Raw genomic sequence first — 19872 nt, forward strand, 5'->3', positions numbered from 1 at the left:
ATGGGAGAGAGATGGGAGAGAGAGAGAGAGAGAGATAGAGAGGGGCGATAGAGAAAGAGAGGGAGGGGAGAGAGAGGGAGAGAGATGGAGAGAGAGAGAGAGAGAGAGAGAGAGAGAGAGAGACTAGATCTTTCCGTGATCTTTCCTAAAAATATAATAATTTTTTTTTAATAAATAATAATTACTCATTTTAAGTATGTGTGTGTTAAAATGCACAATAACATGTATTGTATCAAATATAAATCATTGTTTGTGCGTCCTATTCATCCTCTCTCTTCTTGGGCGCTAGAAATCAGCGCCAGCGTCAGTGCGCAACTCAGCCAATTGAAAAATAAATAAATGAACCCAGCAACTAAATTTAATCCAATCAGCGTCTTCAAATACGATGCCTGTGGACGCTTTTCTCTAGCGCCTGAAGTAGAGTCATTGTCGAGTTGTCCCTTCTATTCACTCTGTTGGCTGAGCGAGGCACGTTGTCTCGTCCACCAGGAGAATCCCATACGCTCCGCTCGGCTACTAGTTGTTGTCATAGGTCTATGGTTGTTGTAACTTGTCGTCGTCGGAAATTTATAATAATCACAAGATGCTGTACATTCAGACAGTGTTGGACTTGGATCTAACAAAATGGATTCATATGGACACGTTATGGAAAGTTCAAGCCGTAAAACACAGCTTTATTTTTTAAAGTGGATTAAGGCTTGTGGACTGTTGGACAACATCAACAACAAGGCTGTATGAGTCGAAGGTAAGGCAAGCGAAACATATGCTTCAGTATGCTTCAACATTAAGTTAAACAGAAGTCATCACTTGTTATCTTATAGACAGATAAATGGCTTAACAACTGAGCTAACGTTAGCTATCTGCTCCGTCCGAAATCCGAATTTCATGGATATATCCTTGGGTAAAATAGTTCGTTTATTAACGTTTATTCAACATAATAATAATAACAATAAATTTAATTTGTAGTGCACTTTACATTTGGAACCAAATCTCAAAGTGCTAAGGTTTGACTGTCAATACAACATCAAACTGTCTGCTTGCTAATGCTAGCTAACTGGAACTGATTTGCCGACAGGAAAGCAACCAACAATATTGTCCGTGCGGAACCCTTATCCCCAACACATAGTTCCGCTCCACCTAGAAAAATGTTCCCTATCCACCACTGCTCACTAAGCTCTCTTGGAAACACACAGACACACACTCTGCACATCCTCACTACGCTAGGGTGACCAAACGGCCTCTTTTGCCCGGACATGTCCTCTTTTCATGCTTTTCATATTGTCATGGAACTCGAGAAACGAGGCGCGGAATTGGTCCATTCAGATGGAATGAAATGCAACCCTGAGCCGCTAGACGCTCGCAAAGTGCCGCGGCTTGCGTGTGTTCAGCACACGGGCATGACGGCACGACGCGGTGCCCCACCTGTTAGGATTAACACGCACATGGACACAGAAAAACATTTAACAAAAAGCTGTGCAAGGTGTGCGTTCGTCTGCAAAGTTTACAGAATTCTTTGTTAGACCCAGAAAACTGGTTGCTGCAAACATCACACAGCTACAGATGCATGGATTGGACAAAAGACATTTCCAGACCCTGACACTGTCAAAATGTTTAGTAGCCGTATACTTGGTTCATGGTGCCTCAAAATGTTTTTGGTTTGATTTGTATAATAAACATAGGTAATACATATGTCATGTTCACTAATGGAAAGTTATGCAATGTACAAATCCAGAACTGCATTGTGCACTTTTAAAATAATTAGATTAGTATCTTTGTGAGGTTATACTGTTTTATTATTTACATTGAAAAGATACAGAGATAATGTTAAAGCTGGATTTTCTACAGAAGAGGTATTATTTAGAACATTATTTCATTTTTTTTGTTGTTATTTATTGTTGTCCAGTAATACTTGAAAGGAGAGCTATTATTTTGTTACAGGTTGATTTTTAAGTTATTCTTGTGCCATCGGGATTTGTTAATTTGATAATTTTAGGCATAATAAAGCATGTTGATTGTTGTTGGTTTGGTGTGTCTTTGGTTATAGAGAGATATTATTGTGTTATATAAAATAATATAAATAATCATTTTCTATCCATACAGAGGAGGCCAACTTTGAGTATCACTATGTGTCTCGAGGCTGGGGCCAGCATGTCCTCTTTTCTGGAAATCAAATACAGTATGGTCACACTACGCTTGCTCAGACACACACTGCACATCCTCACTACACACTCTCAGACACACACAGAGACACACACTCTGCACATCCTCACTACACACTCTCAGAGACACACACAGAGACACACAGAAACACACACAGAGAGACACACACAGAGACACACCCTCTGAACATCCTCCCTACACTCTCTCAGAGACACACTCAGAGACACACACAGAGACACACACAGAGACACACACAGAGACACACACAGAGACACACTCAGAGACACACACAGAGACACACTCAGAGACACACTCAGAGACACTCCGAGACACACTCAGAGACACACACAGAGACACACTCAGAGACACACACAGAGACACACTCAGAGACACACACAGAAACACACTCAGAGACACACACAGAGACACACACAGAGACACACACAGAGACACACACAGAGACACACACAGAGACACACTCAGAGACACACACAGAGACACACTCAGAGACACACTCAGAGACACACTCAGAGACACACACAGAGACCACACAGAGACACTCAGAGACACACAGAGACACAAGGGAACAAGGGAGAGGAACATAATTCTCCCGTCACTCTCGGCTCTTTTACCAACAACAACGCAGTTCAGTTTGCACAAAGAGAAAGCCGTCGCTGTTGACAGATTAGTATTTATTCGGCGTTAACAAATAAGAGAAAGACCGGTGCTTCTTTAGTATTTATTCATTGTTAACAGACAACAGAGGGGGCCGGTGCTTCTTTAGTATTTATTCATTGTTAACAGACAACAGAGGGGTGAAGTAGAACGCGGCCTGGGAGCGGCGCGCCGGACGCGCTACAGGCATCACTCTGTTAATTGCGTCCTTGGAGTCTGTTTACATTGGCTGCTTGGTTTGGGGAAGGGTACTGTACACACACACACCACACACACACACACACACACACACACACACACACACACACACACACACACACACACACACACACACACACACACACACACACACACACACACACACACACACCGGACACACATGCAAGCACACACACATGCAGCACACAACACACACACACACACATGCAAGCACACACACACACACACACATGCAGCCACACACACAGCTGTTTATAATCAGTGGTTCCTTCAGGAGGAATTTTGCAATAAATGAGGGCTGGTAAAAAAAAAACAGGCAACTTGGGAAAAACAAGAAATGTTTGTTCTCTCCGGTTCTCTCCGGTTCTCGCCGGTTCTCGCCGGTTATCCTTGGGTTGCTTTGATGGCGATGATGATGAGCAAAATAATCCCAACGACGAGAGCGATGATGTTCAGGATCTTGGCGGTGCGCGACGCCTCCTCTGCTGTGGCCGTCTCTCCGATGGCGTTCGCATTCTGCGCTGAGAGAGGAGAGGAAAGAAGAAGAAGAAGGTTAAGAGGAGGAGAAGAAGAAGAAGAAGGTTAGAGAGGAGGAGAAGAAGAAGAAGAAGGTTAGAGGAGGAGGAGAAGAAGAAGAAGGTTAGAGAGAGGAGAAGAAGAAGGTTAGAGAAGAGAAGAAGAAGGTTAGAGAAGAGAAGAAGAAGAAGAGAAGGTTAGAGAGGAGGAGAAGAAGAAGGTTAGAGAAGAGAAGAAGAAGGTTAGAGAGGAGGAGAAGAAGAAGGTTAGAGAAGAAGAAGAAGAAGGTTAGAGAAGAAGAAGAAGAAGAAGGTTAGAGAAGAGGAGAAGAAGAAGGTTAGAGAAGAAGAAGAAGAAGAAGGTTAGAGAAGAGAAGAAGAAGAAGGTTAGAGAAGAAGAAGAAGAAGAAGGTTAGAGAAGAAGAAGAAGAAGGTTAGAGAAGAAGAAGAAGAAGAAGAAGAAGAAGGTTAGAGAAGAGAGAAGAGGGTCACTCTTTAGAGGAAGGAGAAGAAGAAGGTTAGAGAAGAGAAGAAGAAGAAGAAGGTTAGAGAAGAAGAAGAAGGTTAGAGAGGAGGAGAAGAAGAAGGTTAGAGAAGAGAAGAAGAAGGTTAGAGAAGAGAAGAAGAAGAAGAAGGTTAGAGAAGAAGAAGAAGGTTAGAGAGGAGGAGAAGAAGAAGGTTAGAGAGAAGAAGAAGGTTAGAGAAGAAGAAGAAGAAGGTTAGAGAAGAAGAAGACGGTTAGAGAGGAGGAGAAGAAGAAGGTTAGAGAAGAGAAGAAGAAGGTTAGAGAAGAAGAAGAAGGTTAGAGAAGAAGAAGAAGAAGAAGAAGAAGAAGAAGAAGTAGAGAAGAAGAAGAAGAAGGTTAGAGAAGAAGAAGAAGAAGAAGAAGAAGAAGAAGAAGGTTAGAGAAGAAGAAGAAGAAGGTTAGAGAAGAAGAAGAAGAAGAAGAAGGTAGAGAAGAAGAAGAAGAAGAAGAAGAAGAAGAAGAAGAAGAAGAAGAAGAAGAAGAAGAAGAAGAAGAAGAAGAAGAAGAAAAGAAGAAGAAGAAGAAGAAGAAGAAGAAGAAGAAGAAGAAGAAGAAGAAGAAGAAGAAGAAGAAGAAGAAGAAGAAGAAGAAGAAGAAGAAGAAGAGAGAAGAAGAAGAAGAAGAAGAAGAAGAAGAAGAAGAGAAGAAGAAGAAGAAGAAGGTTAGAGAAGAGAAGAAGAAGGGTCACTCTTTAGAGAGAAGGAGAAGAAGAAGGTTAGAGAAGAGAGAGAAGAAGAAGGTTAGAGAAGAAGAAGAAGGTTAGAGAGGAGGAGAAGAAAAAGTTAGAGAGGGAGAGAAGAAGAAGGTTAGAGAAGAAGAAGAAGAAGAAGAAGAAGAAGAAGAAGGTTAGAGAAGAGAAGAAGAAGAAGAAGGTTAGAGAAGAAGAAGAAGGTTAGAGAGGAGGAGAAGAAGAAGGTTAGAGAAGAAGAAGAAGAAGAAGGTTAGAGAAGAGAAGAAGAAGGGTCACTCTTTAGAGAGAAGGAGAAGAAGAAGGTTAGAGAAGAGAAGAAGAAGAAGAAAGAAGAAAGAAGAAGAAGAAGAAGAAGAAGAAGAAGAAGAAGAAGAAGAAGAAGAAGAAGAAGAAGAAGAAAGAAGAAGAAGAAGAAGAAGAAGAAGAAGAAGAAGAAGAAGAAGAAGAAGAAGAAGAAGAAGAAGAAGAAGAAGAAGAAGAAGAAGAAGAAGAAGAAGAAGAAGAAGAAGAAGAAGAAGAAGAAGTCACTCTTTCCTGCACTAGTCAGCTCAGTGAAATACACCCGCTTGCTGCATTCTCTTCAATAGAATCTAAACTCATTTCAGCCAAATCTACTTAATCAGGATCCATGTTTTTCTTAATTTTACAAGTATTTTGAAACCTTTATTTAACCTGGAAGTCCCATTGAGATACAAGATCTCCTTTGCAAGGGAGACCTGGCCAAGATGACAGCGATAACATTTGCGATACATCACACAAGAACACTGTAAAAGTGCACGTATACAATATACACAATACATCACATGGAACACAAAAGCAGAAAACAAAACAGAATAGTCTACTACATGATAGTAAAGGTGTATGACAGTATAAAACAGGGTAATACAGTCATTTTGCGGTTGGGACCCGACTACAGAAAGCAGCGACATTCTTCTTGTAAGAAGTTATGTAACAGAGATTTAAATTCGCCAAGAGAGACCAGGGTGTCTGAGTGGATCTGGTCCTGTAGCCCATCCCATGCCCACGGTGTAGCCCATCCCATGCCCACAGTGTAGCCCATCCCATGCCCACGGTGTAGCCCATCCCATGCCCACGGTGTAGCCCATCCCATGCCCACGGTGTAGCCCATCCCATGCCCACGGTGTAGCCCATCCCATGCCCACAGTGTAGCCCATCCCATGCCCACGGTGTAGCCCATCCCATGCCCACGGTGTAGCCCATCCCATGCCCACAGTGTAGCCCATCCCATGCCCACGGTGTAGCCCATCCCTGCCCACGGTGTAGCCCATCCCATGCCCACGGTGTAGCCCATCCCATGCCCACGGTGTAGCCCATCCCATGCCCACGGTGTAGCCCATCCCATGCCCACGGTGTAGCCCATCCCATGCCCACGGTGTAGCCCATCCCATGCCCACGGTGTAGCCCATCCCATGCCCACGGTGTAGCCCATCCCATGCCCACGGTGTAGCCCATCCCATGCCCACGGTGTAGCCCATCCCATGCCCACAGTGTAGCCCATCCCATGCCCACGGTGTAGCCCATCCCATGCCCACGGTGTAGCCCATCCCATGCCCACGGTGTAGCCCATCCCATGCCCACGGTGTAGCCCATCCCATGCCCACGGTGTAGCCCATCCCATGCCCACGGTGTAGCCCATCCCATGCCCACGGTGTAGCCCATCCCATGCCCACGGTGTAGCCCATCCCATGCCCACGGTGTAGCCCATCCCATGCCCACGGTGTAGCCCATCCCATGCCCACGGTGTAGCCCATCCCATGCCCACGGTGTAGCCCATCCCATGCCCACGGTGCAAAGCGAGAACAAGCTGTCCTTCCTAGTTCAGTGTGTATTCTCTTTATTCTCTTTAAAGTACTGTAGCCATCTTGTGGACCTGGTACAGTAGCTGCTAGAGGACCTGGTACTGTAGCCATCTTGTGGACCTGGTACAGACCTGGTACAGTAGCTGCTAGAGGACCTGGTACTGTAGCCATCTTGTGGACCTGGTACAGACCTGGTACAGTAGCTGCTAGAGGACCTGGTACTGTAGCCATCTTGTGGACCTGGTACAGACCTGGTACAGTAGCTGCTAGAGGCGGAGCTAATGAGACTGGAAAGATATTATAGAGGAAGCTTCCCTATAGAACGGCCTTATATATAAAAACTAAGGCTGTCAAAGTTAAGTGTGTGTGTGTGTGTGTGTGTGTGTGTGTGTGTGTGTGTGTGTGTGTGTGTGTGTGTGTGTGTGTGTGTGTGTGTGTGTGTGTGTGTGTGTGTGTGTGTCTGTGTGTGTGTGCGTGTGTGTGCGTGTGCGCGCGTGTGTGTGTGTGTGTGTGAGATATAGAGAGAGAGGGGGGTGAGAGAGATGAGGAAGGGGCAAGAGAGAAAGAGAGCTGGGAGAGTGTGAGAGAGAGAGAGGGGGGGGGTGTGTGAGAGAGAGAGAGGGGGGGGGGGGTGATTACTCAGCCCTTGTGAATGTAACAAGTTCCTAACGTTTTCTTTCCCCTATTATTTCATGCACACTTTATTCATTGTTTTAAATTATTATTTTCTTTTAAGTTATTTTGTGCATCACTTTTGATGAATTTGATGCAAATTTGCAATGCATGAGGGTCATCCTTTTGTGTTAAATGGCTGCACAAAGCAAGCATTTGTTGACTCATGTTGATAAGAGTATTAACACTTGGAACTTGAAAAAGTTCCGTTTAAGGTAGAACAAATAAAAAATGCGATTCATTTGCGATTAATCGCGAGTTAACTATGGACAATCATGCGATTAATCGAGTTACATATTTTAATCGATTGACAGCACTAATAAAAACATGCATGTGTGGTTTCCTCCGTGCGCGCGTGCAGAGAGGCCCATCCCACCATGTGATAAAGCACACGCTGGTCAGTAAAGCCCTTACTCTGGTGATTTGATTTTAAATCTTTATTTCGAACATGTAAATCACAAACAATATAAAACAAAAAAAAAGACAACATAACTCAATTTACATGTTCGAAAAGGAGTAGGAAGAAGTATACACTTATTTAATCCTACCCCTGTTCCACTACTCAAAATGAATGTACTAATTTAAAACCTTACAAAATAAATATATATGCAAAACAAAAAAATATACACGTAAAACAAATAAGAAATAAAATAAAAATGTAAACACCCGTGAAGTCCCTCCCTCGTCCCTGTACCTCGTGAACATCATTTCCTTATTCATCAGTTTGAATGGTCTCATGTCTGGACGTTGCTTTAGCACCACATTCAGACTGTTGCACAGTTTCACTCCACATATCGAGATGCAGTGTCTTCTCCTGGTAGTAGTGCGTACACTAAGAACTTTTAAACTGAGTTCTCCCCTCAGGTTATAACCCCCCTCCCTATCAAAGAACAGTTCTTGAATGTTTCCCGGAAGTACAGTATGTTACCTTTTGCTTTATACATTAATTGTGCTGTGATGAAGCGCAGAGAAGCAGGATGCACACTGTCTAGCTTGTTTAGCAGTGAAGAGGCAGCGTGCATGATATTTATCATGTCGCCATATCTAGTCAATTATAGACAGGAATGTGGCTTGAACTGGTTTCTTTCTGGCCTCAAAAGAAAAGCATTGTTGGTTTGCGAAAAAAGAAAGAAAATAAAACGTGTCCCTCTGTCCCTCAGTTCAGCCAGAAGGCCGAGGCTCTCGAACCTGTGACGCGCCTCGCTCACGTCGGCTGGAGACTGACTGTGATTCCTACAGTGTGTCTGAGTGTGCGTGCCGTGAGCCGGGGGAACGGGCTCCAGCGACACACGTCTGCACACGTCTGCTCTCCACGGAGCTCCACGTTTGCTTTTATTTGTCACGTACTGTACATTACAGTGAAATGCTTGGTTCTGCATGAGCCCCTGAGAATGTGCTTCATACAGTAAAAAAAAGTGAGTAAAAGAGGAATAAGTCCCAACACTATACATTATACACACTAAAGTACAACCTACTGTAAGTACAATGAAGTAAAGATGCAGACAATGAGGTACAAAAACCATAAAAGAAAAAAAAGACAAAATGAGGTATGGATGTAGTGCAAATGTCTTTAATAACTAGATAAATATAATCTATAATAATAACGATGATGAAGACGATGATACTAATAATAATAATAATAATAATAATAATAATAATAATAATAATAATAATAATAATAATAATAAGCAGAAGTGACCTACCCTGCAGGAGCAGATGATGGCGGCGACCCCCAGCGGCAGGCAGCAGCAGAGGGCGTTGAAGATGGACCAGCCCAGGTACGTCTGGGCCACCGAGCGGCTCTGGCCTCCTTCCATGGTGGCTCCGGGTCCTGAGAGCGGGGTGCGGGTCCTGAGAGCGGGGTGCGGGTCCTGAGAGCGGGGTGCGGGTCCTGAGAGCGGGGTGCGGGTCCTGAGAGCGGGGTGCGGGTCCTGAGAGCGGGGTGCGGGTCCTGAGAGCGGGGTGCGGGTCCTGAGAGCGGGGTGCGGGTCCTGAGAGCGGGGTGCGGGTCCTGAGAGCGGGCTCCTCTGTGTCTCTACGCTGGTCGTTAGTGGAGTCTGGGCCCTTTCTGGGACTCTGCTGGGGCCATTTATTCTGTGTGGGCGTGGTTTAGGGGGAGGGGGTGGGGCTCTGCGCGGGGGAACCACATAGCACTGATTGGTTGGAGAGGAGAGCAGAGGGAGGAGAGGAACAGAGAGGGAGGAGAGACTGTAGAGGAGGAGGAGAGGAACAGAGAGGGAGGAGAGGAACAGAGAGGGAGGAGAGACTGTAGAGGAGGAGGAGAGAAGCAGAGAGGGAGGAGAGGAACAGAGAGGGAGGAGAGACTGTAGAGGAGGAGGAGAGGAACAGAGAGGGAGGAGAGGAACAGAGAGGGAGGAGAGACTGTAGAGGAGGAGGAGAGAAGCAGAGAGGGAGGAGAGGAACAGAGAGGAGGAGAGACTGTAGAGGAGGAGGAGAGAAGCAGAGAGGGAGGAGAGAAGCAGAGAGGAGGAGAGACTGTAGAGGAGGAGGAGAGGAACAGAGAGGGAGGAGAGGAACAGAGAGGGAGGAGAGACTGTAGAGGAGGAGGAGAGGAACAGAGAGGAGGAGGAGAGGAACAGAGAGGAGGAGAGACTGTAGAGGAGGAGGAGAGAAGCAGAGAGGGAGGAGAGGAACAGAGAGGAGGAGAGACTGTAGAGGAGGAGGAGAGGAACAGAGAGGGAGGAGAGGAACAGAGAGGAGGAGAGACTGTAGAGGAGGAGGAGAGGAACAGAGAGGGAGGAGAGGAACAGAGAGGAGGAGGAGACTGTAGAGGAGGAGGAGAGGAACAGAGAGGAGGAGGAGAGACTGTAGAGGAGGAGGAGAGAAGCAGAGAGGGAGGAGAGGAACAAAGAGGAGGATGAGAGAAGCAGAGAGGGAGGAGAGGAACAAAGAGGAGGAGGAGAGAAGCAGAGAGGGAGGAGAGGGACAGAGAGGAGGAGGAGAGAAGCAGAGAGGGAGGAGAGGAACAGAGAGGAGGAGGAGAGAAGCAGAGAGGGAGGAGAGGAACAGAGAGGAGGAGGAGAGAAGCAGAGAATGGGACAAATATCCCTTTTCAAAATAAATCTGCTGACTGACAAGTTTAAATATGTTGCTCAATCAAATAAACCTCCTCTACTCAGATTCTGATTCAGATTCTGATTACTTTATTCGCCATTATGTTGAAAACACACTGGAACGTGATACGATAGTACAGTGCAAAAAAAAATCTTCACAAATAAGAATAATAAATAATAATAATTATACAATTAAAGATACTACACAGGGGGGGGCAGGTGGCGCACGGAGATTACGCTCGTCACCAACACCGGGAGACACTAGGATTCGCCTGTTCGAATCCAGCTCCCGGCGTTGCTATCAGCTTGGCTGGCCTCTCACACTGATACAATTGGCTGTATCAGGGGGTGGGAAAGCTGAAGGGTGGGTCCTGGGCGTTGTGGACAGCGACCCCTACAGTTCGGTCGGGGCGCCTGCTCAGCGAGGGTTGGAACTGAGGAGAGATAGTGTGGCCTCCCACACGCTACACTCTCCCCGGTGAGAGGAAAGCATGTGAGTCTCCGGTCTCCCGGACCAACAGTAGGGGAAAGTACGCAACAACCAGGAAGGGTGGGATGGGAGAGAAATCGGGAAAAAAGGAGGGGAAGAAAGATAATAAAAAAATAATAAAAAAAAATATACTACACAGGGCCTATATAACACCCTGTACACTGAATAAAATGAATCACACCCTACCCAAATTGTGCTGGCATGGGTGTGGAGTAGAGGGTACGCTCATGCACTAGCTGTGGCACTGCCCGCTTGTTAGGACATTTTGGTTGGACATTTGTGAGGACCTGTCAGTTACTCTCCAAATTGACATTAATCCTTGCCCTATAACGTGTATATTGGGTGTAAAAATGGACACTGCTCAAGCAAAGATTGTAAATAATATTGTAGCACTGGCTTTTCTAGCATGCAAACGGATTATTTTAATGAACTGGAAAGAACGCAAACCTAACTGCTTCAGTTTGGAGAACTGGCGCAAGGACTTCATGGACTTGTTATCGATGGAACAGGCTGCTCTGTCTCTTCAAGAGAGTGATCGGCCCGATGGCCTTCAAGGTCCCCTGAACTTTATTAGATCACTATCTGGAATATGATTATTATTATTATTATTATTATTATTATTATTATTATTATTATTATTATTATTATTATTATTATTATTATTATTATTATTATTATTATTATTATTATTATTATTATTATTATTATTATTATTATTATTATTATTATTATTATTATTATTATTATTTTTGTCTTAGTTTGTCTTGTCATGTATGTATTGTCCTGCTTGTGAAAAATAAAAAACTTTAAATATCAAGAATAATAAATAAGAAAGTGCAAAACAGGACAGAACAGTGAGACAACGATAAGACAATAAAGTGCAGTGGTTGGAGACATGTTATCGGTGCAACATCAAGTTTAAAAGTCCAGACCTGGGGCGCCCCAGTGGCGCACCGCATAGTGCCTCGCACACCCGCGCGGCCGCACCGGGCTGATCTGTCGGTCATGTCCTCCCCACGTCTCCTCCCGTTCTCCCTCTCCTCTGTCGGTCATGTCCTCCCCCACATCTCCTCCCGTTCTCCCTCTCCTCTGTCGGTCATGTCCTCCCCCACATCTCCTCCCGTTCTCCCTCTCCTCTGTCGGTCATGTCCTCCCCACATCTCCTCCCGTTCTCCCTCTCCTCTGTCGGTCATGTCCTCCCCCACATCTTCTCCCGTTCTCCCTCTCCTCTGTCGGTCATGTCCTCCCTCACATCTCCTCCCGTTCTCCCTCTCCTCTGTCGGTCATGTCCTCCCCACATCTCCTCCCGTTCTCCCTCTCCTCTGTCGGTCATGTCCTCCCCCACATCTCCTCCCGTTCTCCCTCTCCTCTGTCGGTCATGTCCTCCCCCACATCTCCCCCCGTTCTCCCTCTCCTCTGTCGGTCATGTCCTCCCCCACATCTCCTCCCGTTCTCCCTCTCCTCTGTCGTCATGTCCTCCCCACATCTCCTCCCGTTCTCCCTCTCCTCTGTCGGTCATGTCCTCCCCACATCTCCTCCCGTTCTCCCTCTCCTCTGTCGGTCATGTCCTCCCCACATCTCCTCCCGTTCTCCCTCTCCTCTGTCGGTCATGTCCTCCCCCACATCTCCTCCCGTTCTCCCTCTCCTCTGTCGTCATGTCCTCCCCCACATCTCCTCCCGTTCTCCCTCTCCTCTGTCGGTCATGTCCTCCCCCACATCTTCTCCCGTTCTCCCTCTCCTCTGTCGGTCATGTCCTCCCCCACTTCTCCTCCCGTTCTCCCTCTCCTCTGTCGGTCATGTCCTCCCCCACATCTCCTCCCGTTCTCCCTCTCCTCTGTCGGTCATGTCCTCCCCCACATCTCCTCCCGTTCTCCCTCTCCTCTGTCGGTCATGTCCTCCCCCACTTCTCCTCCCGTTCTCCCTCTCCTCTGTCGGTCATGTCCTCCCCCACATCTCCTCCCGTTCTCCCTCCCTCTCCTCTGTCGGTCATGTCCTCCCCACATCTTCTCCCGTTCTCCCTCTCCTCTGTCGGTCATGTCCTCCCCCACGTCTCCTCCCGTTCTCCCTCCCTCTCCTCTGTCGGTCATGTCCTCCCCACATCTTCTCCCGTTCTCCCTCTCCTCTGTCGGTCATGTCCTCCCCCACATCTCCTCCCGTTCTCCCTCTCCTCTGTCGGTCATGTCCTCCCCCACATCTTCTCCCGTTCTCCCTCTCTGTCGGTCATGTCCTCCCCCACATCTCCTCCCGTTCTCCCTCTCCTCTGTCGGTCATGTCCTCCCCCACTTCTCCTCCCGTTCTCCCTCTCCTCTGTCGGTCATGTCCTCCCCCACATCTTGCGTGCGTGCGTGCGTGCGTGCGTGTGCGTGTGTGTGTGTGTCACCTACCACATTGCGATACCACTTAAAATATGTAAATAAAGTCCTTATGGACCATAGAAAAAGGGTACATATTGTATTCAGATTCAGATTCAGATTGTACGTTATGTTATCGCCATAAGTAATATATTGACCCGCCCCATTTCCCATTGCTGACTAAAGACACACTTTGTCTTTCGATTGTGGTCTCTGACCACAGCTGTTATCTCTGTACCTCTCTAGTCTCTAGTCTCTGACCACAGCTGTTATCTCTGTACCTCTCTAGTCTCTAGTCTCTGACCACAGCTGTTATCTCTCTAGTCTCTAGTCTCTAGTCTCTGACCACAGCTGTTATCTATGTACCTCTAGTCTCTAGTCTCTGACCACAGCTGTTATCTCTGTACCTCTAGTCTCTAGTCTCTGACCACAGCTGTTCTCTCTGTACCTCTCTAGTCTCTAGTCTCTGACCACAGCTGTTATCTCTGTACCTCTCTAGTCTCTAGTCTCTGACCACAGCTGTTATCTCTGTACCTCTCTAGTCTCTAGTCTCTAGTCTCTGACCACAGCTGTTCTCTCTGTACCTCTCTAGTCTCTAGTCTCTGACCACAGCTGTTATCTCTGTACCTCTCTAGTCTCTAGTCTCTAGTCTCTGACCACAGCTGTTATCTCTGTACCTCTAGTCTCTAGTCTCTGACCACAGCTGTTATCTCTGTACCTCTCTAGTCTCTAGTCTCTGACCACAGCTGTTATCTCTGTACCTCTCTAGTCTCTAGTCTCTGACCACAGCTGTTATCTCTGTACCTCTCTAGTCTCTAGTCTCTGACCACAGCTGTTCTCTCTGTACCTCTCTAGTCTCTAGTCTCTGACCACAGCTGTTCTCTCTGTACCTCTCTAGTCTCTAGTCTCTGACCACAGCTGTTATCTCTGTACCTCTCTAGTCTCTAGTCTCTAGTCTCTGACCACAGCTGTTATCTCTGTACCTCTCTAGTCTCTAGTCTCTGACCACAGCTGTTATCTCTGTACCCCTCTAGTCTCTAGTCTCTAGTCTCTGACCACAGCTGTTATCTCTGTACCTCTAGTCTCTAGTCTCTGACCACAGCTGTTATCTCTGTACCTCTCTAGTCTCTAGTCTCTGACCACAGCTGTTATCTCTGTACCTCTCTAGTCTCTAGTCTCTAGTCTCTGACCACAGCTGTTATCTCTGTACCTCTAGTCTCTAGTCTCTGACCACAGCTGTTATCTCTGTACCTCTCTAGTCTCTAGTCTCTGACCACAGCTGTTATCTCTGTACCTCTAGTCTCTAGTCTCTGACCACAGCTGTTATCTCTGTACCTCTCTAGTCTCTAGTCTCTGACCACAGCTGTTATCTCTGTACCTCTAGTCTCTAGTCTCTGACCACAGCTGTTATCTCTGTACCTCTAGTCTCTAGTCTCTGACCACAGCTGTTATCTCTGTACCCCTCTAGTCTCTAGTCTCTAGTCTCTAGTCTCTGACCACAGCTGTTATCTCTGTACCTCTCTAGTCTCTAGTCTCTGACCACAGCTGTTATCTCTGTACCTCTCTAGTCTCTAGTCTCTAGTCTCTGACCACAGCTGTTATCTCTGTACCTCTCTAGTCTCTAGTCTCTGACCACAGCTGTTATCTCTGTACCTCTAGTCTCTAGTCTCTGACCACAGCTGGTATCTCTCTAGTCTCTAGTCTCTGACCACAGCTGTTATCTCTGTACCTCTCTAGTCTCTAGTCTCTGACCACAGCTGTTATCTCTGTACCTCTCTAGTCTCTAGTCTCTGACCACAGCTGTTATCTCTGTACCTCTCTAGTCTCTAGTCTCTGACCACAGCTGTTATCTCTCTAGTCTCTAGTCTCTGACCACAGCTGTTATCTCTGTACCTCTCTAGTCTCTAGTCTCTAGTCTCTGACCACAGCTGTTATCTCTGTACCTCTCTAGTCTCTAGTCTCTAGTCTCTGACCACAGCTGTTATCTCTGTACCTCTCTAGTCTCTAGTCTCTAGTCTCTGACCACAGCTGTTATCTCTCTAGTCTCTAGTCTCTAGTCTCTGACCACAGCTGTTATCTCTGTACCTCTCTAGTCTCTAGTCTCTGACCACAGCTGTTATCTCTGTACCTCTCTAGTCTCTAGTCTCTGACCACAGCTGTTATCTCTGTACCTCTCTAGTCTCTAGTCTCTGACCACAGCTGTTATCTCTGTACCTCTCTAGTCTCTAGTCTCTGACCACAGCTGTTATCTCTGTACCTCTCTAGTCTCTAGTCTCTGACCACAGCTGTTATCTCTCTAGTCTCTAGTCTCTGACCACAGCTGTTATCTCTGTACCTCTCTAGTCTCTAGTCTCTGACCACAGCTGTTATCTCTGTACCTCTCTAGTCTCTAGTCTCTGACCACAGCTGTTATCTCTGTACCTCTCTAGTCTCTAGTCTCTGACCACAGCTGTTATCTCTCTAGTCTCTAGTCTCTAGTCTCTGACCACAGCTGTTATCTCTGTACCTCTCTAGTCTCTAGTCTCTGACCACAGCTGTTATCTCTCTAGTCTCTAGTCTCTAGTCTCTGACCACAGCTGTTATCTCTGTACCTCTCTAGTCTCTAGTCTCTAGTCTCTAGTCTCTAGTCTCTAGTCTCTGACCACAGCTGTTATCTCTGTACCTCTCTAGTCTCTAGTCTCTGACCACAGCTGTTATCTCTGTACCTCTCTAGTCTCTAGTCTCTGACCACAGCTGTTATCTCTCTAGTCTCTAGTCTCTAGTCTCTGACCACAGATGTTATCTCTCTAGTCTCTAGTCTCTGACCACAGCTGTTATCTCTGTACCTCTCTAGGGTTAGGGTTAGGGTTAACCCTTCTCTTCAACCTCCTTGATCTGACCGATGAACAAGGTTCATGATATATTCCGTTGCTCGTCATGTCGTCAGTTGCCCCTTTTTTTTTTTTTTTTTTTTTTTAACAAATGTTTTTTATTTTCCCTTTTTTTATCATAAAACTAGACAAACAATACAGTAACAGTAAAAATATATGATAAATCACAGGACAATGACAGAAATAATAATAACAATAATGATAGTCCAGTAATTAAATCAAAATAAATGTAGATTAAAAGACATAAAAATAATAAATACAATACAATACAATACATGTGCTCTTGCTCGCTCTTCATCACTCTTTCCTTCCCCTTCCCTCCCCCCCCCCCCCCCTCAGGACCCCCTCTTGGACTATACATCCACTATTCCATTTAACATCAGAAATCACCAGTTCATATGCTTCCCTTTATCTTCTCCACCACAGCTAACCAGATTGCTATGCTGGCTTTATTAACACCTAAAATGCGTGCAGTAGATGTCTCTAGATAAATCACATCGAGATAGGTGAGAACCAGGGGCGGAGCTAGGGGGTGGCTACCTGGGCTCAAGCCCCGGATGTATTCTGAAAAGCCCCGAATCTATTTAAAAAAAAAAAAAATAAAAATAAAAAAAATGATTTTTTTTTTTTTTTTTTTTTTACAATTCATCATTGTTACATGAAAATATGTTTGCACCAGATTTAGCAGAAGCTAATTTCCATCTGTGGTCTATCCAGCTGCTAACTGTATTTGAGTGAGTTAAGTCTTGGTGTTATGGTAGACTCAGACCTAAGCTTTAAATCACAATCAACAAGTTGACAAAAACTTAATTCTTCCACCTTAGAAACATAGCTAAAGTACGGCCATTTATAAATCAAAAGGACGCTGAAAACCAGATCCATGCCTTTATCTCAAGCCAACTCGACTACTGTAATGCACTCCTTACCGGCCTCCCGAAAAAATACGATGATAACTATTTTATTGCAATGCACTATTGCATTATTTTATTCTATTTTACTAACTATTTTATTGCACTGCACTATTTTACTTTGTATCAGTGAATCATAGACGCCTGGCCATAAGAGCATTCGGAGCATCTCTGCTCTCCCACTATTGAACTTGGGGGAGCAAAGGTATGATCTTGCTCCACCACTTTTTGATTATATGAAAAATATGATATATCCCCCCCCAATATATAAATCTAACCATAACTACGTTATGGTTAACTGAGTTTTATAGTGAAAAGAGCAGCTTTATTGGTCAAGATTGAAGGCTCTATATTGCAGGAAATTGCACGTACAGGTTCATTAAATTCAAAAAAAAATTGTGCCGGACCCCCTCCATAACCACCCATTGCCTGCCCAAAAAAATAATAATAATAAAAAAAAAAAAAGGGGGCCCATCTGGGCTAAGCCCCGGATCTCCTACAATCCTAAATCCGCCCCTGGTGAGAACCCATACCTTCCGGCACATTTTATCCGGTTGAATCCAGCGTGACGCTATCAACTTTTTGGCAGCCGTAAGACCGGACAAAATTTGTCTCTTTACATGTACAGAGGTTGATAACTGAGAAACATCATTCAACAACAATACAGAAGGCAGTGTAGGTATGGTCAGAGATAAAAATTCTGATAATTGAGTGGTTACTTTTTCCCAGAATATCTTAACAGGAGGGCATTCCCAATACATAAATGTACCAAGAGCACAGTTTAAACACAAGGAGCATCGAGGGTAGTTGCTCGTTTTCTAAATTAATATAGATTCTTATCTTTTGAGAGGAAAGATATCCTCTGAAGTACCATGTTACAAATTATATGAAGTAACGACTGCAAAATACAAATTTCAAAATCGTAAAACATTTGTTTTATTATATCTTCTGACATGGACATGGCGCAATAAATATATTGCACCAGATATACAATAACTGGATGGGAATCAAATAAAGAGAGGCAATGCTTATCAATACATCATGGATCATATACAGTATATAAACAACATACAGTACACTTTATATACATATTCTCATTGTAGCAGCTCATTGCAGACGGCCCCTTGTGGGCTCTCGACAGAAGCCGGGCGATTGGGCGTCGGTGGAATAGCGGTTGTTCCACGTTTGTCATCGGTAATGATGGCGTTTCCTCTCGGCAAGCGTGATTTCAGATGACATCACAGATTAATCGTAGAGAGGACAACCACAGTGATGATGGCAATGATCCCAATGGTCAGCGCTGTGATGTTGAGGTTCCTGGCCGTCCTCGATGCCCCCTCTGCCACGGATATCTGACCAGTGCCATTGGCTGAGCTCACCTTAAACAAAACAGAACAGCATTAGTGCATTTTCTTGGAATCACTTGAATCCACCCCCCCCCCCCCCCATTCATTGTTACCCAAAGTCACTCAAAGTCACAAAGTTACCCATATCTAGGAATGAATATCAATAAGCTAATTAATATCAATATCTCAAATGAAAGAAAGAAAAGAAAACCTTCTTACTGTCTTCTACTATCATTTACATTTACATCTATCATGCACTCTTCTACTCATTAGTCCTCCTTGTCTATATTACTACCTACTATACTAATATGTCTCTACTACTCTGCACTCACCACTGCAGCACCCACGTTTCAACACTGTTTGATGAACATTGTTACTCAGCTGAAAGAGTTGTACCCTTCCTTCCTATATACCTGTATGTCATGTATGTCCCTATGCCATAAATGTCATGATGTCATGTATGTTGTGTATGTCATAAATGTCACTATGAATTGAAAATGGGGGACCCTGATGTAAACAAGACGAAAGTCTTTCTCTGGTCTGCAACCCCTTAACAATTGTATGTATTGAGCCGTACTGTATTGTACCCATTCTGCAATTTGTTAATAACATTTTCAATCAATCAATCAATCAATAAGTAGCTTTGGATAAAAGCGTTCAGCTAAATGTAAATGTAAATATAACTACTGAATATCACACGGCTGTTTATTACACAAATTGATTGATGGATTGATTGATTGATTAATTGAAAATGTTATTAACAGATTGCAGAATGGGTACAATACAGTACAGCTCAATACACACAATTGGGGATGCAGACCGTCTTGTTTACATCAGGGTCCCCCATTTTCAATTCATCAGGACATATATGACATACATGACATACAGATAGACAGTACTGCTACATCTATACATTTATGACATACCAGATTTACAAATACAGTACTGTTTGTGATACAAAAAGAGTAAAAAAAAGAAAAGAGTATATACATTTGACGAGGGGGGGGGACTGTACATAGGAGGTTCACAGTAAGCAAACACATTTTACATGACCAATTACATTTTTGATAGCAACACAATTCTATAGGGAATAATATGGTTCCAGAGTCTTGCATCGTTAAGTGACATTTTTCGACGGTCGACATTTCTTATTTGGAATGTACTGTACCTTGTTGGAGTATATTATAGCAGCCACCCCCAGAGGCAGGCAGAAGCACAGCGTGTTGATGATGGACCAGGCTAGGTAGGTTGGAGCTTCAGTGCGCTGCTGGTCGCGTTCCATCTTGATGCTGTGGCCGCCGTAGTGATTCAGATGTGCAGGTAACGTCTGAGGAGATGCTGGGGACACAGGTTTTTATTCACGGTGGGTGAGACGAGGTGCTACGTCAGCTGACTGGAAGCCCCGCCCCCCTGTGGAGGTGAGACGAGGTGCTACGTCAGCTGACTGGAAGCCCCCCCCCCTGTGGAAGTGCTCATCTCCGCGATGGTAGGGGCAGAGCGTTCCAGTAAGGCACAGATTATCACCAGTTTTATGGAGGGCAATAGATGGATCATG

At 45.1% G+C, this 19872-nt stretch overlaps 1 protein-coding gene across 1 annotated transcript; it reads right to left on the reverse strand.

The window, feature by feature from the left end:
* Positions 1–3264: 3264 nt before the first annotated feature.
* On the reverse strand, positions 3265–19599 carry LOC311226693 (uncharacterized protein; the record flags this gene model as incomplete). Its single annotated transcript, XM_084312105.1, has 4 exons — positions 3265–3575; positions 8981–9486; positions 18214–18350; positions 19486–19599. The coding sequence occupies 4 exons, from the start codon at positions 19597–19599 to the stop codon at positions 3439–3441; spliced, it is 894 nt and encodes a 297-aa protein (XP_084168231.1). The 3' UTR covers positions 3265–3438.
* Between the last annotated feature and the right edge of the window lie 273 nt (positions 19600–19872).

The sequence above is a fragment of the Notolepis coatsorum genome, assembly GCF_963971535.1.
Source record: "Notolepis coatsorum genome assembly, chromosome: 1".
NCBI lineage: Eukaryota > Metazoa > Chordata > Actinopteri > Aulopiformes > Paralepididae > Notolepis > Notolepis coatsorum.